General features: G+C 40.0%; 1 protein-coding gene and 1 long non-coding RNA gene across 12 annotated transcripts in view; both read left to right on the forward strand.

Moving 5' to 3' along the window:
* The window catches only part of LOC102960811, a 51,653-nt gene extending 44,254 nt beyond the window's left edge, over positions 1-7,399 (forward strand). For 6 of the 8 annotated variants that reach the window (XR_006219629.1, XR_006219626.1, XR_006219623.1 and 3 more), the window contains one exon: positions 5,117-6,559. This is a non-coding gene — a long non-coding RNA (uncharacterized LOC102960811). Of the gene's footprint in view, positions 1-5,116; positions 6,560-6,997 lie in introns of those variants that run through there. The other 2 variants (XR_006219624.1, XR_006219628.1) reach the window with 2 other exon arrangements.
* A 1,977-nt stretch (positions 7,400-9,376) lies between these two features.
* PRPF18 (pre-mRNA processing factor 18) overlaps positions 9,377-25,121 on the forward strand; it is a 51,422-nt gene continuing 35,677 nt past the window's right edge. The window contains exon 1 of one of the 4 annotated variants that reach the window (XM_042991094.1): positions 9,377-9,622. In XM_042991094.1, the coding sequence (XP_042847028.1) occupies positions 9,557-9,622 (66 nt within the window). In that variant the 5' untranslated portion in view covers positions 9,377-9,556. Of the gene's footprint in view, positions 9,623-13,585; positions 13,856-21,576; positions 21,966-25,121 lie in introns of those variants that run through there. The other 3 variants (XM_007081238.2, XM_042991095.1, XM_042991096.1) reach the window with 3 other exon arrangements.

Genomic DNA, 25,121 nt, shown 5'->3' on the forward strand with positions numbered 1-25,121 from the left:
CAGCATTTTTGTATCCGTTGGATAAGTACCCAGTAGTGCAATTGCTGGATCGTAGGGTAGCTCTATTTTAACTTTCTGACAAACTTCCATACTGTTCTCCAGAGTGGCTGCACCAGTTTGCATTCCCACCAACAGAGCAAGAAGGTTCCCCTTTTTCTGCATCCTCGCCAACACTTGCTATTTATTGTGTTGTTCATTTTAGCCATTCTGACAGGTGGGAGGTGGTATCTCAACATGGTTTTGATTTATATTTTCCTGATGATGAGTTGAGCATCTTTTCATGTGTCTGTTAGCCTTCGGGATGTCTTCTTTGGAAAAATGTCTCTTCATGTCTTCTGCCCATTTCTTAACTGGATAATTTATTTTTGGGGTGTTGAGTTTGATGAGTTCTTTATAGATTTTGGATACTAATCCTTTATCAGATATGTCATTTGCAAATATCTTCTCCCATTCCGTCAGTTGCCTTTTAGGTTTGTTGATTGTTTCCTTCACTGTGCAGAAACTTTTTTTATCTTGATGAGGTCCCCGTAGTTCATTTTTGCTTTTGTTTCTCTGTTGCCTTTTTTTTTTTAGAGATGTTAAAAAATTAGGAAACATCTTTTATATTTTATCCACATGTTCAGCATTTCTGTACTATTCTTAGTTCTTTTGCTTTATTTTTCTTCCATTTGAAGAACTTCAGCATTTCTTGTAGTGCAGGCTTGCTGATAAATCTTTTCAACATTTTTTTTTTGTCGAAAAATAATCTTTAGTTCATTTCCATTTTTAATGGATACTGTTGCTGAGTGTAGAATTCTAGGCTGACAGTTTTTTCCTTCAATACTTTAAAAATGTTGTTCCTTTGTCTTCTAGCTTGTGTGATTTCTAACAGGAACTCTGCAGTCATTCTTTTCTTTGCTCTTTATGTAATGACTTCTGGGAGGGCAGCTTTAAAATATTCCTTTATCGCTGTGTCTCACTTGATTATGTTGGGCTTTGGTGTGGTTTTCTCCTGGGTTCATGAGCTTCTTGGATCTGTGTGATTTCTAGTCTTCATCAAATTTAGAAACATTCTGCCCATTGTTTCTTGAAATATCCACCCCCCCCCCAACTGTGACTTCCTGAGGCCCCAATTACAGATACGCTAGACTGCTTGATATTGTTCTACTGGTCACTCATGCTGTGTATACTTTTTTGTTAATTTAAGATATTGTGTTTTTCATCTCTAGAAGTTCCATTTGGGTCTTGTTTTCTTCCATTTCTCTTTTTATTATGTTTATGTTTTCCTCTGGATTCTTGAGTATCTAGAAGATATTTATAATTGCTGGTTTAGAAGCTCTCCCATTTCATCATCTCTGTCATTTCTAGGTGATTTTATATTGATTGGTTTTTCTCCTGGATATGGATTATGTTTTCTGCATGTCTGGCAATTGTGTTTGGATCTCAGGACGCTGGATTTTTATGCTGTTGGGTGTGGGATTTTGTTGTATTCCTTCAAAAATACAAGCCTGTGATCTGACGGGCAGTTAAGTTACTTAGAATTAGTGCGATCCTTTTGAGGCTTCCTTTTCTTCTGTGTTAGGGTGAATCAAAGCAGTCTTCAGTCTAGGATAATTTAGGCACACAACTTGGGTGATTCCTTTCTGAAGATTTTATTCTGTGTCTGGAAAATGTCCATTCCTGTGTAGACTCTGGGCATTGCATGGCCCACTGCTTTATGGTGGTTCTTACTCAGTCTTGGGAGTTTCATCCAAACGTATGCAGAGCAGGGGCACCTGGGTGGCTCGGTTGGTTAAGCGTCTGACTGCGGATTAGGTCATGATCTCCTACTCTGTGAGTTCGAGCCCCACATTGGGATTTGGGCTGACGGCTCAGAGCCTGGAGCCTGCTTTGGATTCTGTGTCTCCCTTTCTCTCGGCTCCCCCACTCACACACTCTCTCTCTCTAAAAGTAAACATTAAAAAAAATCTTTTTTTAAATCCAAACATACGCAGATCAGGATTTGATCTGCCAATGATTTGAAGGGTCCCCTCTGCAGATCTCTCGAGCTCTCCCCCTGGACACCTCTCTCGTCTCTGGTGCTCTGCCCCACAAATGTAGCTTCCTCAATCTGCCAGCACTTTTTCCTGATCTCAGTGAGACAACTTGGCCCTGTTTAGGTTTCCTGTACCTGTGCTGTATCCTGGAAACTGTCTCCAGGTAATAATCCAGGGCTGGGCTCACCTCATTTGTTTTCCTTCTCTTAGGAATCAGAGCCTGATTGTAGTCTGTTGTCCAATGTCTGAAAAACAGTTTAGTTTACAACTGCTTTTCTAGTTGTTTATGGTGGGACAGCAGTCCCTAGAGCAGTAAGTTCTTCAGGCCCAAAGCAACGATCTCCTACACTTTTTCACCATTTTCGTCACCATTATTGGAAACGTCTATTTCCACGTGATCTTTAAGATAATTATCTCCCATTATGAAACCCTGCTCTGTGAAAATTATAAGTGAAACATGGAATTTATATATTACCTTTCAAAAGTTGACATTGGCGCTGAATTTACAAAGGCAATAGCGAGTTTGCTGGTGTGTTGGTAGGAATCGAATGAGGTCATTAAATTGCACAGGGAGTCATATTCTACATCCCCATGTGGTCACACACACAGAAGTCCGTTTCACTTAAAAATGTTCTTAAAAAGGGGCACCTGGGTGGCTCAGTTGGTTAAGTGTCTGACTTGATTTCAGCTCAGGTCATGATCTCGCCGTTTGTGGGTTCGAGGCCCGCATCGGGCTCTGTGCTAACAGCTCAGAGCCTGGAGTCTGCTTCAGATTCTGTGTCTCCCTCTCTCTCTCTGCCCCTCCCCCACTCTCACTCTGTCTCTCTCTCTCTCTCAAAAATAAATAAAGATTGAAAAAATTAAAAAAAAAAAAGAATAACCAATGGTCAAATACAGTTATTCAGATTTGGGTATTCAGATTTGGATATTTGGCAGATGTTTTCTTGCAAATCAACAAAGTGAGCCTGTCGCCTAGAGAAAACAAAGGGCAATATTTGTTGCTAGTGATAAAATATGAGCTTTCAGTAAAAATTAGCATTTTGCAATTAGTAAATTGTGTCTGCCACCATGAGCTTAATAGCTTCCCAATAATTAAAAGGCTTTTCTGATGAGATGGAGGGGTGATATTAATGGATGTGGTTTTAAAAATATTGTGTAGTAAAGAGTGTCAACATTTGGAAGATTCACATGAATCAGTGAACTAATATTTTCCAAATGACCAATGCATGATGTTACAAAATTATGCGCAACTAAAAGATACATTCAAACTTCAAGATGGGCCAATGGATTTTAATGTAAAGGAGTATGAAAAGTTTACCAATATGGTTTTTGATGAATTCCCCACTGCAACTAACTTTTGGAAAACTACCACCTGTCAGGGTGTCTGGGTGGCTCAGTCGGTTGAGCATCTGATTTTGGCTCAGGTTATGACTCGGGGTTCGTGAGCGCACTCTGTACCCACAGCTCAGAGCCTGGAGCCTGCTTCACATTCTGTGTTTCCCTCTCCTTCTCTCCTCCCCTCCCCTGCTTGTGCTCTCTCTCTCTCTCTCTCTCTGTCACAAAAATGGATAAACATTAAAAAAAAAAAAAAACAGAAAACTACCACTTGTCGTGTTTGGGTGTACCATCAAAGAAGAATGTCCACAATTATCTGATAAAGACACTCTTCTTGGGGTACCTGGCTGGCTCAGTCAGTAGAGCATGTGTCTCTTGATCCGGAGGTCGTGAGTTCAAACCCCACGTTGGGTGTAGAGCTTACTTAAAAAAAAATAATAAAGATATTCACGTTTCCACCTACATATCTGTGTGAGAACAGACTTTCTTCATGTAGTTCGAATAAAATAAGATATTATAACAGATTGAATGCAGAAGCAGATAGGAGAATCTGGATTTCTTTTTTTACTTAGGCCTGACATCAAAGAGGCTGACACTAAAAAAAAAAAAAAAAAAAAAAAAAAGGAGGGGCGCCAGGTGGCTCAGTTGATTGACAGTCTGACTCTTGGTTTTGGCTCAGGTTGTGATGTCATGGTCGTGGGATCATGCCCTGCTTTGGGCTCCTCCCTGGCGGGCTCCATGCCGGTGTGAAGCCTGCTTGGGATTCTCTCTCTCTCTCTCTCTCTCTCTCTCTCTCTTTCTCTGTCTCTCCCGCTGCCTCTCCCCTGCTCTCTCTGTCTCTAAAAAAAAAAAGGGGATGTACAATAATGTAAAAGATACCATTCTTCACTTTAAATTTTTTGAAAATATTTTTCACAAAATGATTTATATGAATATGTCACCTTTTTCAATGAGTTTTTTTTTCATGTTTTAATCTCTAGTATGGTATTGATAGTTCTAACTTATGTAAACAAAGCCTTTCTGAGGTCCTCAAGAATTTTTAAGAATAGAGAGGGGCTCTGAGCCAGAAAATTTGAATTTCTGTTCTTTAAAGATCATATGCAACGGACACATCAGGATTTGGTGCTTTTTAAATTAAAAAAAATTTTTTTAATGTTTTTATTATTTTTTAAATATAATTTATTGTCAAATCGGCTAACATACAGTGTATACAGTGTGCTCTTGGTTTTGGGGGCAGATTCCTGTGGTTCATCCCTTACATACAACACCCAGTGCTCATCCCAACAAGTGCCCTCCTCAAAATGTTTTTATTTTTGAGAGAGAGAGAGAGAGAGAGAGACAGAGCACGAGTGGGGGAGGGGCAGAGAGAAAGGGAGACACAGAATCTGAAATGGGCTCCGGGCCCTGAGCTGTCAGCACAGAGCCCGATGTGGGGCTCGAACCCACGAATGTGAGATCATGACCTGAGCCAAAGTCGGACGCTTAACCGACTGAGCCGCCCCGGCGCCCTGGTTCTAGTGCTTTTTGAATGGGGAATCCATAATCCCCTTTTCTTTCTCTCCGCTGCAATTGCTTATTTCTGTTTTCTACTTTGGGCAGAACAAATTTGGTAGCTCAAGTTTTTGTTGAGAAATTGTATCTTTTGGGTTTTTGGATTTATTACCATTGTGTCGCAGGTGGAATTTCTCATATTTCCTTCAGTGTTTTTTGTACCCTAGGTTAATTCTCCTTTCTTATTCCTGGTCTTGAATTTTTTTTCTCCTCAGCCCTCTCTCTATTTCATTTGTTGCCCGCACCCCACTAAGGAAACAGTACGAAGAGAATACGCCGGGAGAGCACAGCGGACGAGAAGCAACCGGGAAGAAGGGAAGGGGGCTGATGGGGTGTATGGACTGTGCCCTCTGGTGTGATCTCGGCACGAATTCGAGACAGAGACATCCGTGGGCACTGCCAGCGGGTCTCCCAGCCTGGGCTTCACAGCGCCGTGGGTATTCGTAGCCCAGTCAGGATCTCAGCCCTTCCTCCTAAACTTTAGCATCCTGAAATTCAGGTTTGCTTGTGTTGCCAGGTTTGGGTCAGGCTCTGCAGTGGCTGGCTAACCATATTTATGAAAATGACTCCTGTAAAAACTGGAATGCTGGGTTAATAGTCTCCTAACAAATGAACCAAAATACCTGTGCCTACGGATCAACGCATTTCTTTCTTCCGCATACAAGTGTTCGTGGTTTCCCAGAGACTGTTCTTGGAGATGCAGCTGGGAGGGAACGAGCAGCGTTTGGCAGATCTCCTGTGACCCCATCGAGAGCTCTGCAGTGAGAAGGACCCTTTGAGATACTCTAAAGCGAGGCAACCGAGCTGGGCCTTGGAATCTCCGTGTCCGTGGGTTGCTCGGTCTTTGGGTATGGACGCCCTGCTGGGAGGGCCTGGAGCCTTGGCTGAGCCCCATAGCCCCGGGCTGTGCACGGGGGTGGGGGGTGGGCTGTAGCTGTGCGCCCCCTATTTCCAGCAGATGGGCGACAGGTGCCTTGGCCCTGAAGAGAGTTTCTGGGTAGAGCACCACAGCACTCACTACAAACACATTGCTTGTAAGATACATCCTGAATTCAGAAACGTGAAATGTGAAGAAAGTGCACCTTTGCAGGGTAGAAATACGGTATAAGGATTCAGTAGTGTTTGTTTGTTTTGGTATGGAGGAGCAAGCTGGACTTGTGGAAGAATTCTAGTAGAGAATTGGAACTCCAGAGGGTCTCAGGGACTGTTTTCCACTATCTGTCATTCACGGGTCTTTTTGCAAATCTATTTTACTCTTCCTTCTTGATATCACAGCTTTCTTTGCTAAACAGTTTAGCCACGCCCCTGTAGGACGTGGATGATGGCCCGTACTGTGCTGGTGAATGCTTCAAAATTGTCTCTCTGGAGGAAGAGAAGTGTGCACATGTATTCATGTAATTTTTACTGATCTAGGGGATGCGGAGGACACAATTTTAGGTAATGATGAGCTATACAGCACTCTTATTGTAAAGCCCCTATAGCCCGTTGAATCTCACCGAATGCTTTCATTGATTTCTGTAGAACTCTTGTCTCCCCAGCCAGTCTGTGGGTATAAAGGATGAGCGAGTCTAGCTCTGACATGAATGCTGGTTGATATTTTATTTATTTATTTTTAAATATTTTAATGCTTTTTTGTTGTTGTTTGTTTGTTTTTTGTTTCTGAGTGACAGAGGACAGAGCATGAGCAGGGGAGGGGCAGAGAGAGAGGGAGACACAGAACCCGAAGCAGGCCCCAGGCTCTGAGCTGTCAGCACAGAGCCCGATGCGGGGCTTGAACCCACAAACCGTGAGATCATGACCTGGGCCAAAGTTGGATGCCCAACCAACTGAGCCACCCAGCTACCCCTAGATTAGGTAGCTTTTTAAAAAGTTACATTCTATCCGTTAGGACAGCAACAAAAAACCCCAGGTCATTCTGATTACTTTGGTATTTCTTCCACCCTTAGAAATGACAAATAATCTTTTTTTTGATAGAGTTATTCCACCAGAGCAATAGTCTCATCCATCTTATGTTGGTTTTGACTATCTCTTCCCATAGACAATGACCAGTGTTTCCTTTCTTCCTTTTCTAAGTTTTATTTTATTTATTTTTTTAGTAATACCTACACACAACGTAGGGCTTGAATTCACGACCTCGAGATCGCAGTGCAGAGCTCACAGAAGACACTTAGGAAGATTTATGAAGATTTACACAATTATGAAGATTTAAATAAATGTTTTTTTTGTCCAGGCCTTTGCTTTCTTTCAATGGTATTATTTACCATTTATCATACATAATTTCTAAAGTAGATACGCTAGAAAAATGTGTAATGAATGTCAATAATTAAAATATGACTGCTCTCTGGATATTTTCTCCACATTATGGAATTTGTGTCAAATTATGGCATGAAGAAGAAAAGAAGAATCACCAGAGGTTACTCTTGACTCATAACAACCTGACATTTTGATATGTTTCCTTCCAGTCATTTTTTTCTGGGTTTATATGCTTTTCTATCCAAAAAGAGACCATATGCTATATTTCTAGTTTTATTAGTTTACTTTTTTTTTTTTACAAAGCATTATATCACAAGCATTCTCATATAAATGAATGTTTTGTGAAACCTGGTTTTTAATGTTCCATATTATTGCATTGTGTATGTGAACTACAACTTATTTAACCATTCCCCTGTTTAAGATATTTGGGTTGCTTCTAATATTTCACTTTTTAAATAACTGCCATTATGGAACGGGATGCATATTCTGAAAATGGACATGTTCTCCCTTAGAGTCTTTTTTTCCCTTCTCTATTGAAAATCTTACTTGTCAGCTTTTAAATTTTTTTTTTCATGTTTATTTATTTATTGTTGAGAGAAAGAGAGACAGAGCATTAGCAGGGGAGGGGCAGAGAGAGAGGGAGACACAGAATCTGAAGCAGGCTGTAGGCTCTGAGCTGTCAGCACAGAGCCCCCCATGGGGCTCAAACCCACAAGCTGTGCGATCATGACCTAAGCCAAAGTCAGACACTTAACTGACTGAGCCAACAGGGCGCCCCAAAAAGCTTACTTGTCAGTTTGCTTGTTCAAGTACACATCTCTCACTGTTCCATCTCAAGCTTTTATCAGGATGTAGTGCACATGTTTACAGAAACATCAAAATCAGTGAAAGTCTGAAATGTAAAAGCCTGTTTATGGTAGCTAGTTTTTTCTCTGGTTTAACACTTAACTGTCTCCTATTGGCCAGCTAACCCTTTGCTGTCAACTTCCGTTACTGTTACGGTCATCTCTGTCCTTCATTCAGATTTTTGTATAATAATCCCTAAAACAGGAAAGTGCTAACAAATTATTTGCTTAGTGAATTAAAAGTGACTCAGGAAATAGATATCCATATAAGAGTGTTGTCATGTTTATTAGTTCAAGGACCCTTTTTCTGTAAAATATTTTAAGCTTTTAAAAGCCCTAAAAATTAGCAAAGCCTCTTAGGTCAGAGAGTCAGTTAACTTCCTATTGTCGATCTATTTCTGGTAAAACCAACATAAACATGTATACAAAACTTTGTAAACTGATTGAACAATTCTTTACCATCTTTTTTTTTGATAAATCATCTTACCTAGTATCGATTGATGGAACTGAATGATATTTCTTTCCTTTTTGAGTAGGAAAAACTAACATGTCAAATATTTTCAGTTATGACTTAACTAGAATTTCAAAAACAACTTCAATGGCGTAGAACCAAAGATAAATGCTTTGTAAACAATTCTTAGGGTCTTTTTAAATTAAAACCTTATGGGTGCCTGGGTGGCGAAGTCGGTTAAGCATCCAACTTTGGTTCAGGTCTCAAAAATAAAAATAAAACATCAAAAAATTATAAACATAAAATTAAAATCTTAGATATAATTTTTTTCCACAATTTAATTTTTCTTCTTGGGTTGGACTTAAAAAACACGCAACTATTTCTTATTACATCTCCAATCATATCACTGAAAATCTTGATTGCTGAACACATGACCATAAAAATGATCTGAGTTAGCTTAGGGTAAATGTTCAATTATGACCAAGGTACGTAAGCAATCTAGAACTGAGGAAGAAGAGACATTTACTTCCAAAACGACTTCAATGGATGTAGTTGCTTAACTTTACAGGAAATTTAACGGGCTGGCAATGAACCCTGCCCCTTTATTCTGTACTTATGAGCTAATTGTATTGTTCAGGTTTTTCCCACTCTAGTGCATTCATATTGGTGAGCAGGTAACTTGGAACTCTGATGTGAACTTCTGGTATAATGAGTGAGATCTGGCCCTAGTTAACTTAATTGAAGTGTTCTACGAGGAGGCTTTTGCACCTGAACTAGCAGGTACAAGCAGGTGTGATAACTTCTCATTAAAAATGCGCCACGACTCGGGTTTCAGCCCGCTTTCAATTCTATCTACTAGCATAAACGGCAGGCGCGCTTCCGGAGGGCGCCGCCAGGGGGTGCAAATCCAAGCGGCTTCGTCAACAACAGGGGCCCTGGAGCGCTTCCTTCCGTCCTCTCGCTCACCTCAGCTTCCGCCGGAAGCGGTTCCTGTCAGTCGTCCTCCGGCGTTTGAGCTTGTTTGTGTTGGTTCGCGGCGCCTGGCCGAGCGAGGCTCGGACGGAGGAGCTGGAGAGGGAAGCTCGAGCGTAAACCCGGGCAGCGAGATGGACGTTCTGAAATCGGAGATCCTCCGGAAGCGGCAGCTGGTGGAGGACAGGAACCTGCTGGTGGTGAGGATCCTTGGGGGTCGTGGGGCTTTGGCGATCGAAGACGCGTGGGGGGGGGGGGGGGGGGGCGGGGCGGTAAAGGGGTCCTGGTGGGGATGGAGCTTAACGAGAGCCCGCCAGTACCCCGGAGCGGCCCCTTTAGACCCACCCCTCGACACCTCCCTGGGGTGACTGAGGAAGTGGGGAGTTGCAGCACACCCCCCACATTTTGGCAAATTTCCCCCCAGCTGCGCCTTATTCCTCAAAGCTTCCGTATCTGCCCCTTCTGTCCACTCTGATCTGTCCGAGTTCTGCGAACGTGCCCCAGTTCTTGTGCCCAGCTGGAACAGAGAAAGGGCAGGTCCAGAATTATTTAATAAAAATCTTTGACTCCGTCTTGCTACTAAAACCTGGGTTTTTATTACCTTCCCCAGCCTCCTCCTCCCAACGCATAACAAAAGTCTGTTGTCCAGCTCTTCGCCGATGGGACGGCTAAAAGCGATGTGGGCGAGACAGTGGAATAACGGGAGAACGAGGAAAATTACTTCCTTAACTTGATCTTCGTTGCTTTGTTGCGTAACTAACTAGACCAGCTGTTCTCAAAGCCGTGGGCCTCGAGAACCCTTTACACGTTTCCAAATTGTTGAGGATCACGAAGGGCTTTTGGTTACGTGTTTATCGATGTTTACCGCATTAGAAGTCAAAACTGAGAAGTTTTTCTTTTTTACTGAAGTTTAGTTGACGTACAAAATTATATTAGTTTCAGGTGTATAACAGATTCGGCAACGACAAACGTTAGGAAATGCCATCGCAGTAAGTGTAGTTAACATCTGTCACCATACAAAGGTGTTCAAATATTACTGACCCCGGGGCGCCTGGGTGGCTCAGTCGGTTGAGCCTCTGGCCTTGGCTCAGGTTATGATCTCACAGTTCGTGAGTTCAAGCCCCGCATCCCGCTCTGTGCGGACAGCCTGGACCCTGCTTCGCATTCTCTGTCTCCCTCTCTGCCCCTTCCCCGCTGGTGTTTTATCTCTCTCTCTCAAAAATATACATTAGGAAATACGATTGACTATATTCCCAGTGCTGTACTTTTTATCTCCATTTCTTACCAGTCTTATAACCGGACGTTTGTATCTCTTAGTCTCCTTCTCTGCTCATCCTCACCGCCTCCGCAATCACCAGTTCTCTGTATTTATTAGTCTCTGTTTTGTCTGTTGCTTTTATTTTTTTAGGTTCCACATACAAGTGAGATCATATGGTATTTGTCTTTCTCTGATTTCAACTAGTGTAGTACCTTCTAGATCTATCCGTGTTGTCACAAATGGCAAGATTGCATTCTTTTTTGATATGCAGCTATATAATTTTATATAGAACCTGTTGATTTATAGTTGTTATCTTTCTGCATCCTAGTGTCCCACAGTAGTTTTCACATTTTTCACGGCCCCAGTCACAGTAAGACATTTTTGTATTTTGCTGTGATACGTATTTGGAAAAAGTTTCATGAAAACGCTTCTTACCTTAACTGCATGTGATTTATTTTTTAAATTTTTTTTAAAGTTTATTTTTTTTATTTTGAGAGAGAGAAAATCCCAAGCAGGTGCCAGGCTGTCCGCACAGAGCCCAATGTGGGGCTCAAACTCACAAACCGTGAGATCATGACTTGAGCTAAAACCAAGAGTCAGACACTTAACTGACTGAGCCACCCAGGTGCCCCTAGGTGTGATTCTATCATGTGTTTTATTTTAATTCGTTCTGTTTGATTTAAAAAAAAAAATACTGGTTGGGGATCAGTGAATTGTTTCCATTACCTTATCTGTAGCTGGAAAACACCTGTCTGTGCTACATTGTTCTTCCAGAAGAGGCGTCTCAGTTTGGTCATTTCAAGTGATGTTGCAGGTTTTTATTGTTAGTCTGATAGTTGAAATAGTAAATGCTTCCTGTGAGTGCCTCTTTGTTAGGTTAGAGAAACTCCAAAAAACAGCCTCCTATCACCTGTCCTACATGTTCTGCCTGCTGTGACTACTCAGAGGTAAGCGTAGGCCCTGCGTGGCTCTAATGCCCGTGCTTTGGAGTCCTGGTGTTGGTGAGTCTTGATTAAATTTTTTTTTTTTTTTTTTTTAGTAATTTACTTTTGAGGGAGACAGAGTGTGGGCAGGGGAGGCGTAGTGCAGAGAGAGAGAGGAAGACAAAGAATCCGAAACAGGCTCCAGGCTCTAGGCTCTGAGCTGTCAGCACAGAGCCTGACTCAGGGCTTGAACTCATGAACCGCGACATCACGACCTGAGCTGAAGGTGGATGCTTAACTGACCCAGGTGCCTCTGGTGCATCTTGATTTAACACAGAGCTTCATTTATGTGGAAAACACTTTGCAGCAGTTTTAGTTGTAGTTATGAACATGGGCTTTGTGTAGACTTCTGGCTTTGTTCCCCACCCCCACCCCCCCCATATATATTATTGAATGTTTTCTCTATGTGTGACATTATACTCTGCCACAGAGAATTAAAGAAAAAGTAATGCTTGATCCTGTAAGGAACATACATTCAATTTCACAGAAAATAAGCCACCAGGCAAGATATTCCTCACCTTTTCTCCTGTTAAAATGGATGCAGCACCAGTTAAGACTTGGGTCCGACCTCCCACCTGCACACTGGATCCCAGGTCCTGTTTTTTAGCATCGTGGACCTTAATGTCACGTCCCGTTTCTTCCTGTGCCTTTAGTCTGCTGACTTATTCCCACCAGCACTGAAACATCCTGATGTCTCTTCCATCTTTAAGAAAAAGGTTTTTTTTTGTTTTTGGGGTTGTTTTTTTTTTTTTTTTTATAACCAAGCTTCTTAAAATGAATTGTAATTCCTACACTCTCCTTGACATGATGCAGACTGGTTCCTGCCCCCACAACTATACTGAATCTATTCTAATCAGGGACGGTAGTGCCCTCCACGTTTTCCTGACCTCAACAGCACGTGACACTTTTGACCCGGCTCCTTTCTACATAAGCCCCTCTGCCTCTCCTCCTGTTGATGATAGTACTCGAAGCATCTTGGACTTAAAAAGGTTACGAATTAGTGGGGCGCCCGGCTGGCTTGGTGGGTGAGGCATGCGGATCTTGGTCTCGGGGATGTGGATTTGAGTCTTAGGTTGGGTGTAGAGATTACTTAACAATAAAATCTTAAAAAACAAACAACCCCACCCCCACGCCCCCCCCCCCCCAAAAAAAACTAGTAATTTCTGTGCTGGTGAAAATCTGTGCCCATTACACCCCAGCCCCAGGTCGTTTCGGCCCTACTGAACCTTTTTGCATTTTTTCACTGCTTTGAACTTGGCTTTATGGTTACTTATCCTTTTCTTTGTAGTAGTTTTCTATAATTCTCTTCAGCTTCTATTTAATGGTCAGTGAGTAGCCTTTGAAGGTGTTTTTTTTTTTGTTTGTTTTTTTTTGTTTGTTTTTTTTTTATTTAAAGTGTAGCTCAAAAACAGTGCGGTAGGGATTTTGCTGTCACGTTGATAGCAACCATATTTTGACATCTTTAGAGTAGATTCTTTTTCCAACATTTTACTATGAAAATTTTCAAATGGACAGAAAACTCAAAAATAATTGCACAGTAAACACTCATGGCTACCACCTAGATTCCACAGTGAAACCTGCATTAACATTTTACTGTATTTGCTTTACCATGTAATTGTCCATTCATTAATTCATCTGACATTTCAGAAACTACTTTAGAGGGCTTGTAGCAGTCAGCTTTTTAGATTCAGTGATTGGCTATTTTAGTAGTGTGTCCACAGTTTGATGAAGGGGCACTCAGAAGCTAAGTATTTATTATTTCAGCCATCACAGATTAACCCTGAAAAGTTGGGACACCGCATGAAGCGACCAAAGATGAGGTAGCTCTTCTGGAACTATATAGACACGCGTTTTTCAGCTGCAGATGGGGCAATGAAAACAATTTAACGATCTTAATATATTTCACGTTAAGTTGCAGACATTGGTACACTTTACCCCTAAACAATTTGGTGTGCTTATCATTAACCAGAGTTCATTATTTATTCTTTTTGTGTGTATGCACAAATTCATATATTAAGAAATACACGAATCAATGCATTTTGACACGTGCCCATGCCTGTGTAATGCCCTCTGTATCAAGACACAGAATACTACCTCGTTGCATCTTCCCGTCATGCCCTGGGCCCACAGAAGCCACCACCCTTCAGATTTCTTTCCACCATTGGGTAGTGCTTCCTGCTTTAGAACTTCACGTAAGTGGAATCATACTGTGTGCTCTTCTGTGTTCCACTGTCTTTAACCATAACGTTTTGAGTTGTTTGCCTCTTTCTGCTGAATAGTATTCCGTTGTATAAATAGACCCAGTTCCTCTGATGTTGGCACTGGAGCTGTTTCCACGATTTTGCTCTTAGGATGAAAGCAGCTGCGAAACTTCATGTAGAAGTCATGGGTTTTCATTCCTCTTAGGAAGATGCCGGGGAGTGGGATTGCTAGGTCGTAGAGTAAGTCTGTGTTTTTCTGAAAAGCCACCAGTCGTTTTTCCAAAGTGCTTGGACCATGTTTTCCATCCACCAGCAAAGACCGTTCAGATGCCCTCTGTTCTGGTCAGCAGTTTGTGTTATCTGTCTTCTTACGTCCAGCAATTCTGGAGGATGTGTCTAGACACCGCAGGGTGGCTTTAATCTGCATCTGTCTGATAATGATTTTAAGTACTTCTCGTGTGTTTTTTGACCATTTCTATCCCTTTTCTAAAGTGTTAGAATTGCTTGCATATTTTTTAATTGGGTTGATGGGCTTTTTTTTTTTTTTTTCTTACTGTGTTGAAGGAATTCTTCATATATCATGGATGCCAGGCCTTTGTCAGATATGTTTTGTGAATATTTTCTCCAAGACTATGGGCTTTTAATTCATTTTCTTAACAGTGTTTTTGATGAGCAGGGGCTTTTAATTTTGATAAAGCCCAATTTATCAGTTTTTTGCGTGTGTGTCGTGGTCTGTGTTGTTCTGCCTGGGAATGTAAACGAGTACAGTCACGTGGAAAAAAGCTGGGCAGTTTCTTAAAAGTTCAGCATACTTCCATTGTACGCTCCAGTCACCCTAGGCTTTTACTCAAGAGCGTAAGGTATTCTCCTAGGTTTTAAAAGCTTTGTTTTTATTTAATAAACAGAGTTCTAAACAATTCTGAATCCGTTTTTTTGTGTGTGAGATAGAGGTGTGGTTTGCTGCATTCCCTGTGGGTATCCAGTCCCACACCATTTACTGAAAATAAGTTTCCCTTTGGATGGTTTTAGTGTCTTCAGAAATCAAATAATTGTGTTGTGTGGCTCCATTCTGGGTGCTCACTTCTGTTCATGTAAACTCTCTGTTGATCCTTAGGCCAGTGCCACACAGTCTTTTTTTTTTTTTTTTTTTTTTTTTTTTTAAACATTTATTTATTACTGAGAGACAGAGAGACACTGAGCATGAGCAGGGAAGGGGCAGAGAGAGGGGGAGACACAGAATGCGAAGCAGGCTCCAGGCACTGAGCTGTCCTCGGGGAGCCTGATGCAGGGCTCCAACTCGTGGACCGTGAGATCATGACCTGAGCTGAAGTCGGACGCTCAACCGACCGAGCCACCCAGGCGCCCCCACAGTCTTTTGATTCCTATAGCTTTATGGTGAGTTTTAAGGTCTGGCAAGGTAAAAACTACCATCAGTACTACTAGTTTTTCTTTTTCCTTTTTTCCTCCTCCTCTTCCCCTTCCTCCTCCTCTTCTTAGTCTCTGGCTGTGATACTTTATTTTGGAGCAGCTTTATTGAGGTGTAATTGACATACAGTAAACCAGAGTATACAGTTGGGTGCATTTTGACATGAGTATACACCTGTGAAACTTTCACCCCAGTGAAGATAGTAAACATGCCCATCTCACCCCAGAGTTTCTTTTTGCCTCCTGGTCATCCTGCCTTCCTGCCCCTCCCTGCACCCCAAAACCACCCTGCTCACAGGCACCCACTGATCTGCTTTCTCTTACTTTAAATTAGCTGCCATTTTCTAGAGTCTTGCGTGAATGCAATCATTCAGTATGTTTTCGGTCTTGTTTATCTTCTTTCATTCAGCCTAATCTTGAGATTCATTCTTGTGGTTCTGTGTATTGGTACTTAATTATTTTTTACACTGAACAACATTCCACCATTGAATGGGTATACCCGGTTTGTTTATTCATTAAACTATTGGAAGACCTTAGAGTTGTTGGCAGTTTTGGGCTGTTAAAATAGAGCTACTATGAACACTGGTGTATGGGCTTCTATATGGACATATGCTTTCATTTCTCTTAAGAAAAGGCCAAGGAGTGGGATGATTGGGTCATGGAGTAGGATGTTTAACTTTTGTTTTTTAAAGAGGTTCTGTTAGATTGGGTGTTATTTCTTGCATACAGTTTTATAAAATTTAATGTTTTATAGTATATATAATTATGAAACATTTCATCTGTGCAAAGCATATTTTTGTGTAGATTTCTGCTTGGGATGTTATCAGTGGTAAAATACAGCCAACAGGGATTCGTTACCACTTCATAGTTCTTTCATTTTGAAAAGTGTTGTGTCTTTTTTTTTTCCCCCCTTTTGATGAGGACTTCTAAGATTTACTTTCATCAATTTTCAAATACATAATACAGTATTTTTATTTATTTATTTTGAGAGAGAGAGAGAGTGTGAGTGTGTGAGTGTACAAGTGGGGGAGGGCCAGCGAGAGAGGGAGAGAATCTCAAGCAAGCTCCATGCCACTGATGTGGAGCCTGATGCAGCCTTGAACCCACGAACTGTGAGATCATGACCTAAGCCAAAATCAAGTGTCGGGTGCTTAACTGACTGAGCCACCCAGGTACCCCTGTAATACAGTATTATTAACTATAGTCACTATGCTGTACATTATATCTCTTTGAGTTGATTATTTTATAACTGGAAGTTTGTACCTTTTGATTGTCACCCAAGCCCCCTAACCTCTCAACCTCTGCCTCTGTGTACCTATGAGTTTGGTTTATTGTTAAAATTCCTCATATAAGTGAGATTATACGTTATCTTTCTTCTAACTTACTTCACTTAGTGTAATACCCTTGGGATCCATCCATGTTGTTGTAAAAGTCAGGATTTTATTTTTTATGGCTGAATAATACTCCATTTTGTGTGTGTGTGTGTGTGTGTGTGTGTGTGTGAGAGAGAGAGAGAGAGAGAGAGAGAGATTTTTTAATCTATTCATTTATCGATGGACAAGTTTTTTCCATACCTTGGCTATCGAAAATATTGCTAAAATGAATATGAGGGTGCATATATCTTTTCAAAATAGTGTTTTCATTTTCTTGGGATAAATACCCAGAAGTGCAGTTGCTGAATGATATGGTGCTTCTCTTTGTAAGTTTTGGAGGAGCCTCCACACCATTTTCCACAGTGGCTGTACCAGTATACGTTCCCGCCAACAGTGCACAAGGGTTCCTTTTTCCCCACATCCTCACCAGCACTTGTTATTTCTTGTCTTTTTTTGATAATAGCATTCTGACAGGTGTGAGGTGCTATCTCCTGGCTTTGGTTTGCATTTCCCTGATGATGAGTGATGTTGATTAGCATTTTTTTCATGTATCTGTTGTCCATCTGTACATCTTCTTTGGAAGAATGTCTATTCAGACCCTCTGCTCTTTTTCAAAGTTGGATTATTTCTTTTTATGCTATTTAGTTGTATGGGTTCGTTGTATATTTTGGATATTAACCCTTTATCATGTATGTGATTTGCAAATACCTTTTATTTTGTGGATTGTCTTTTTGTTGATGGTTTTGTTACTTGGCAGAAGCTTTGTCGTCTTTGTAGTCTTTGTAGCTTTGAGAAGCTTTGTAGTCTCGCTTGCTAGTTTCGCTTTTGTTGTCTTTGGTTTTGGAGTCGGACCGAAAAACTCATCAAGACCGATGTCAAAGAGTTTACTGCTGGTGTTTTCTTCTAGGAGTTTTCTAGGTCATAAATTCAACTCTTTAATCTACTTTGAATTACTTTTTGTGTATGGTTTAAGATTGTAGTGTAAATTCTTTGGCATGTGGCAGTCCAGTTTTCCCAGCACCATTTTTTGAACAGACAACCTTTTCCTGTAAATGTTTGGCTCCCTTGTACGTTAATGAGTTTTACATGCATGGATTTATTTCAGGGCTCTCTATTTTGCATTCATCTATGTGTCTGTTTTTATGCTACTCCCATACTGTCTGGATTACTATAGCTTTGTATCATAGTTCTAGATGCAGGTGCTTGATGCCTCCTGCTTTGTTCTTTATCAAAATTATGTTAGCTGTTGGGGTCTTTTGGGGTTCCATACAAAGTTTAGGATTGTTCTATTTTTGTGAAAAATGCCGTTGGAATTTTGATAGGGATTGGATTGAATTTATAGATTGCTTTGAATAGTAGGGACATATTCACAGTACAGGCATACCTTGGAGCTTTTGCGGGTTTTGTTCCAGACCACTGCAATAAAGCAAATATTGGAATAAAGTGAGTCAGATGAGGTTTTTGGTTTTTCAGTGCATATCAAAATTATGTTTGCACTGTACTATTAAATGTGCAGTAGTATTAGGTCTATGAAAATAAAACTTAACTTAAAAATATTTTATTGGTAAAATATGCTAACCAGCATCTACACTTTTGGTGAGTTGTAATCACTGATCTCAGATACCATAGCAAAAATAATAAAAATGAAAAAGTTTGAAATATTGCTAGAATTAGCAAAATAGGGCACAGACACAAAGTACACAAATGCCGTTGAACAAATGGTGCCAATAGACTTGCTCAATGGAGGGTTGCCACAGATCTTCAGTTTGTAAAAGATGGGGTATTCGTGAAATGCAATAAAGTGAAGGTCAATGAAACGACATATACCTGTAACTAGTTCCTGCAGTCCAGGGGCACGGACCATCTTTGCATTTATTTGTGTCTTCAGTTTCTTTCATCACTGTCTTAAGAGTTTTCAGTGTACAGCCCTTTTATTTACCTCCTTGGTTAAATTTATTCTTAGGTAGTTTATTCATTTTGATGTTGTTGTAAATGGGATTGTTTTCTTAATTCCTCTTTCTCATACTTTGTTATTAGTGCATAGAAACGGCAATTTTTGTACATTGATTTTTGTATCCTGCAGGTTTACTGAATTTATACTGAATTCACTTCTGACATCTTTTTGGTGCAGTCTTTAGGGGTTTTCTATGAATAATATGTCATCAGCAAATATTGACGGTTTTACCTCTTCATTTTGGAATTTGCTTGGATGGGTTGCTGTGGCTACGACTTCTAATACTATGTTGAATGAAAGTGGTGAGAGTTGACATCCTCGTCTTGTTCCTGACCTTAAAGGAAAAGCTTTCAACTTTTTACCACTGAATATGATGTTATGTGTGGACTTGTCATATTTGCCCTTTTTATGTTGGTATGTTCCCGCTATACCACTTGGACAGTTTTTATCATAAATGGATGTTGAGTTTTGTCAAATGCTTTTTCTGCATCTATTGAGATGGTCATAAGATTTTTTCCCTCCATTTTGTTAATGTGGTATATCACATTGATTTGTGGACATTGAATGAGCCTTGCATCCCTGAAATAAATCCCACTTGTCATGGTGTATGATTCTTTTAATAAACTGTTGAATTCCGTTCATTAATACTTTGTTGAGATTTTTTTCATCTATATGCATCAGGAATACTAGCCAGTAGTTTTCTTTCCTTGTGGGATCATTGTGTGATTTTGGTATCAGGGTAATGTTGGCCTTAAAATGAGTTTGGAAATGTTTCCTGCTCTATTTTTTTTTTTTTTTTTTTGGAAGTGTTTGTGAAGGATGAGTTCAGTTCTTTGACTGTTTGGTAGGATTCACCAGTGAAGCCATCTTGTCCTGGAGTTTTGTTTTTTGGGAGGACTTGGATTACTGATTCAGTCTCCTTACTAGTAATTTGAAATTTTCTATTCCTTCATAATTCAGACTTGGAAAGTTGTAGATTTCTAGGAATTTACCCATTTCTTCTAGGTTGTCCAGTTTGTTGGTGTATAATTATTCATAGTAGTCTCTTAGGATATTTTGTGTTTCTGTGGTATCATTGTAATGTCTCTTCTTTCATTTATGATTTTATTTGAGCACTTTTTTTTTTTACTTGATAAATGTAGCTGAAGGTTTGTCAATTTCCAGAAAACAAAAACCAAAAAACAAAAAAACCCAAAACAAAACAAAAACCCAAAACCCAAAACAGCTCTGAGTTTAATTGATCTCTTTTTAATTGAGTTCATTTATTTTTGCTCTGGTATTCGTTAATTCCTTCCCTCTACAAACTTTGGGCTTCATTTGTTCTTTTTCTCAGTACTTGAGGTGTGAAGTTAGGTTTTGAGATTTTTCTTGTTTTCTGAGGTAAGCATTTATTGATAGGAGTTCCCCTCTTAGAACTACTTTTGGTGCATCCCATACATTTTGGTAAGTTGTGCTTCGATTTTTATTTATTTGAAGGTGTTTTTTGATTTCTCCTTTGGTTTCATTGACTCATTGTTCAGTAACATGTTTTCCTTTTGTAATTGATGTCTAGTTTCATATCATAGTGGTTGGAAGAGATGGTTGATGCGATTTCATTCTTAAATTTATCAAGACTTGATTTGTGGCCTCACTCATGCTTTGTCCTGGAGAATGTTCCATGTGCACTTGAGAAGAATGTCTGTTCTGCTGCTTTTTTCTTTCCTTTTTTAATGTTTATATATTTTTGAAGGTGAAAAAGAGAGAGAGACAGAGCATGAGCAGGGGAGGGGCAGAGAGAGGGAGACACAGCATCCCAAGCAGGCTCCAGGCTCTGGGCTGTCAGCACAGAGCCCGACATGGGGCTTGAACCCACAAACTGTGAGATCCTGACCTGAGCCTAAGTCTGACACTTAACCGACTGAGCCACCCAAGCAACCCCCTTCTGCTGCCTTTGGATGGAATATTCTGCATGCATCTGTTAAGTCTGTCTATTCTAACATGTCATTTAAGGCATTGTTTCCTTATTATTTTTTTCTATCTGGATGATCTATCCATTGATGTAGCATTGTGTCTCTTTAAATTGTGTGTGTGTGTGTATCCTCCCATATGGTATATTACTTGAGGGATTTTAAGGCTTATTTTCATAATTCAGCAAGGTGTTAACCTTGCCACATACTTTGATCTCATGTATAGTATCTTTGCATATTCAGGCTGTATATTTATATTTGTTGGCTTTCCAGTGTGTTTTTTTTACAACTCTTGATGATGTTTGTCTCATTTATCTAAACACTAAAAACCTTAACATGATTGAGGAATGATGATTCTAAATTAATGAAATGCTGACAGTCATGGGTGAATGTTTTAAATTTTGATTTTCCTTTATTAGTGTTGGCAGACATTTCAGGTGGTACAGTAGATACACTTCTGCACTTTAGACCTATGGACCTCAGTTTTATCATACAGAAAGTACAACGTAGAGTCCAAGAATAACATTTGTAAAGCAGCATGTAGGAATTAGGTTCTGACTTAAAAAGGAGAAGTACTTTTGTATACCCTTTGCAGGTTGTCTTTAAAATCAGGGAGAAAGGTTAGGTGCTGGAAAAAAAAAAGGTGCTTTAGGAGAGAATCTAAAGAAATTTAACCATCAGTCCATATGCTGTCTTAAAATGTGTACCACCCACTTTTATTTAGACTTTTGTGTTTGTAGGTCTTTATTCATTCTGTAGTGAATTCAACAAACTTAGAGCTTGAGAATTGTGACTACAGTTAGAAAGGAAAGCAGATTTGTGAAATGAGTGAACAAGCCCTAAAATCTGATCGTGGCCACGTTTCTCGATAGCTCTGTAACTTTGGGCAAGTCGTCTAACCCGCCTGAGTTACCTGTAAAGGGGCTGAATCACTGATTCTCAAGTTTTAATGCTGTACAATTTAAATTGTCATCAGTGTGTCCCCAGCACTTTACTTTGTATTTCAAAGTGTATTTTCAGTGTGCTTTATAAAACAATGTTTTACAATTAGAGAAGTTTTAGTTGCTCTTTTAAACTCTTCTGTTTTACTAAATATAAGGTATCTAAAGATGACATTTGAAACATGGTAGGGAACCTTTTGTTTTAGACACCCTTTGATGTCATGAAATAAAGGGTCATGTAGTACCAAGCAAAATATTTTTATTTTTCTCATTATAATTCTAAAATGAAAAGCAAATTTAACAATTTTATCATTAATAATTCATTCAAATGATTCAAAATTCCAGACCTACTGAAGAGTACAATAAAGTTTCCTTCTAACCCTCGTCTCCAGGCCGCCCAATTCCCCTCCTCCGCAGCAGCTAACATTCATGCATGTGAAACACACGTGGAAAAGGATCCAAGTGGGTGTATAGTCTTTCTTCCTCTTCTTAAATATAATGTAGCATAGTAGATCTACTCTTCTGCACTTGATTTTTTTCATTTATCACAATATAAAATCAACTTAATGTTTAAAACTTGTTTAACAGAACTGGACAAAATTTTGAAATAGTAAAGGGAGAAACTGCCGTTACTAAGATGGAAGATGCTGGAAATAAAATCATTAGGGAGAGTAATGCCTTAATATGTTTTAATAAATTGAAAAATCTAAGTGAAGTGACTAAAAGATAATATTAAAAATACAAGAATTAGAAAATCTGAACAAATGAGTAAATGAGGAAGAAATAAGAAAAGTCATCTGACAGCCCAGAGGGTAGCTATTGAAGGAGGAGCTAGCAGTTGAACTGAAGATCAGTCTGCCTAAGATCAGTCGCAGGAGATTCTTTGCATTTGCACTGTGGACATTGTTGATGACCTCAGGATTTTTCACTGGAGCAGTAAGAACAGAGGCCAAGTTGTGGCAGGGCTGCAAAGAGAACTGGAAGTGAGGACGTGGATACAGAGGAGAGAAAACATGTTCGTGTAGTTCTGTTGTAAATGACGCTTAGCATCCTACCTCGTGCAGAGCAAGGAATATTTACGGTTGGAGTCTTGAGCATATTTAAGTGGTAATGGCAGAGGGAAAAGGTGCAGATGCTGAAGAGAAAATAGTAATGGGTGATGAGAAGTCCCTGAGGAAGGCGGGAGGAGTTGAGAAGCGGGGTGCAGCTGGAAGGGACTGGCCTTAGGCAGGAGGAAGACTTCCTCTTTGCTTCCGAAGGGAAGAAAGGCTTGGTGCTGGGCGGACTTCCTGTTCCATGGCTTCCGTCTTCTCTGTAACAGAGTGGCTTAGTCATTTGCTGAAAATAAGGGGAGAGAGGATGGGAGAAGAGGTTTAAGCGAGGGGAGAATATGTACTGGTCAGTGTAGAGAATATATTGGAGAAAAAAACTAAATAGATCCGTGGGTGGCATTGAGGCCCAAGTGGTTTCCCAACGTTGCCCAGCACCCTGGGTGCAGGCATGGAGAAGGCCAGCAAGGGGGTTCTACTAGGCCCCGGATTGTCACTTCTTGATATCAGGACCCCTTTGTGTGCTTAACCGTTGGCTCTGGAGAGCTTTTTGTTTACGTAGGGTATGTTTATTGATAATTACTCTCTTAGAAATTAAAACTGGGAAAGTTAAAAATATATTCTATATTTACTTGTATTTTATACGATAATTAGCCCATGTGTGTTAACATAAATGTTTGTGTGGAAACTGTATTGTGAAACAAAGAAATTTAGCGAGAAGATTGATGTCATTTTAAAGTTTTGCAATTCTCTTTAATCCCTGGCATATTAGAAGGCAGGTGAGTTGTCCCGTTTCTCCATTCAGCCTGTAGTGACGTGTTGTTTTTGTTCAAGTATATGAAGAAACTTCATCCTCAAACAGGTATTTGGAAAAGGTGTAGTATTTTAATAGCCTTTCAGATAATTGTGGATATTCTTTGATGCTGTACCAAAACTACACAAACGGTAAGTTTCTTAAAGATCAGAGTTTGGATTCTGATCCATATCAGTGAACTTTTTTTTTTTTTTTAAGATTTTATTTATAAATAATCTCTATACCCAAGTTGGGGCTTGAAGTTAGAACCCTGAGATCAAGAGGTGCACACTCCACCAATGAGCCAGCCAGGTGCCCATCAATGAACTTTTTTGTATATTACAGTCTGTTGATCTATTTTCCAGATCTTTTCTGAACTATTCTGCTTGTAGATCTTTTGCCTATGCATAATCTTGAAACTTGTTGATTTTGTACTGTCATGGTTTGCTGAGCTACATAGGTCTTCTACATGTTATGTTCTTGAAATGATACATATCACCACTGATTGACCAGAAAAACCTTTTAGCATTGGGAAACCATCAAGTTCACAGTGGTGGCTGCAAGTTTACCACCATTCTGATCTTTGCTTGAAGGATGGAATTTCATCATTGGCAACAAATATTACTCTTTTCCTTTCAGTAATGGGCTTGCTTTGTTCGGTTTTGAGAAAATGTCTGCCAAATAGGAGACAGCTATCATAGTTCATTATGTAGCAGAACTGCTTGTATGTTTGATTTCATCCTACCAAATGTAAAAAGATGTTAATACTCAGGGGTTGAGATTTAGTGGAATTGTACTGTATCGTGATATTGAAGAGGAGTGCCTGGCTGGCTCAGTCGGTGGAGCATGGAACTTTTGGGGTTGTGAGTTCGAGCCCCATGTTGGGTGGAGAGCTTACTTAAAAATAAAATCTTTTTTTAAAAAAGTTTCTGAATAGACAGTGGTGTTTTTATTTTTTCTGCATGTGCTTGCTGGGAAGAAGACGGTGAACTCTGAGATGTAAATAAAAATAATTTTTATTTATGCTGAGGTTCCAGTGGCTTTCCTCACCTTGGCTTTTGTACCATCAGTGAAAGTGAAAGTGTGAGCACAGTGAAAATGGAGCACATAACCTCTTAGTATTATTACGATAATGTGTTTGACCTTTTAGAACCCCTGACAAGGTCTTTAGGACCTCTAGAGGTCCATGAACTACCTTTGGACAATTGATACTCTAGGCTAAGATTTTGTTGGGTATAGTCAACAGGAATTGAGATGTGGTAGTAAAAGATACTGTAAAGATTGGACCACAGACTGAGGCTTGGAGAGTCCTTTACTTCTTCTGAGAGGATACGAGTATGTGCTTGTCAGCTTGTTTACGTGACATATGACAGTTCATGCTACGTGGTCATAAGAAACAATTGATGCTGAGATCAGATTTGGGGAGTGAAGAACTGTAGCTTGCAATACTGGATCCGTTCAGAGACTTTAAGGACCTGAGTTCTAGTTGTGCGTGTTACTTACAAGGCTCAGTAAGTTGTGGGGATGTCACCTGCCCTTTCCAACTCTCTGCTCTCTCACCTCTAAACTGGGATTAGTATTATTTTGCTCCCACCTTTCTCAGGGTAGCTTTGATATTTGGATGATGCAATCAGTTCCTTACCCCAGGTCATAACCTTCAGCTTTGCATCTGTAAAGCTGTTCGTTTGTGGTGATGAGTCAGTAAATGTTCGTTGAGCTAATGAACTTTAACAAAACTGTTGATCCTGAGGATTCTAAACATACACAAAAATAGAA

Source organism: Panthera tigris, chromosome B4, assembly GCF_018350195.1.
Source record: "Panthera tigris isolate Pti1 chromosome B4, P.tigris_Pti1_mat1.1, whole genome shotgun sequence".
NCBI classification, from domain to species: domain Eukaryota; kingdom Metazoa; phylum Chordata; class Mammalia; order Carnivora; family Felidae; genus Panthera; species Panthera tigris.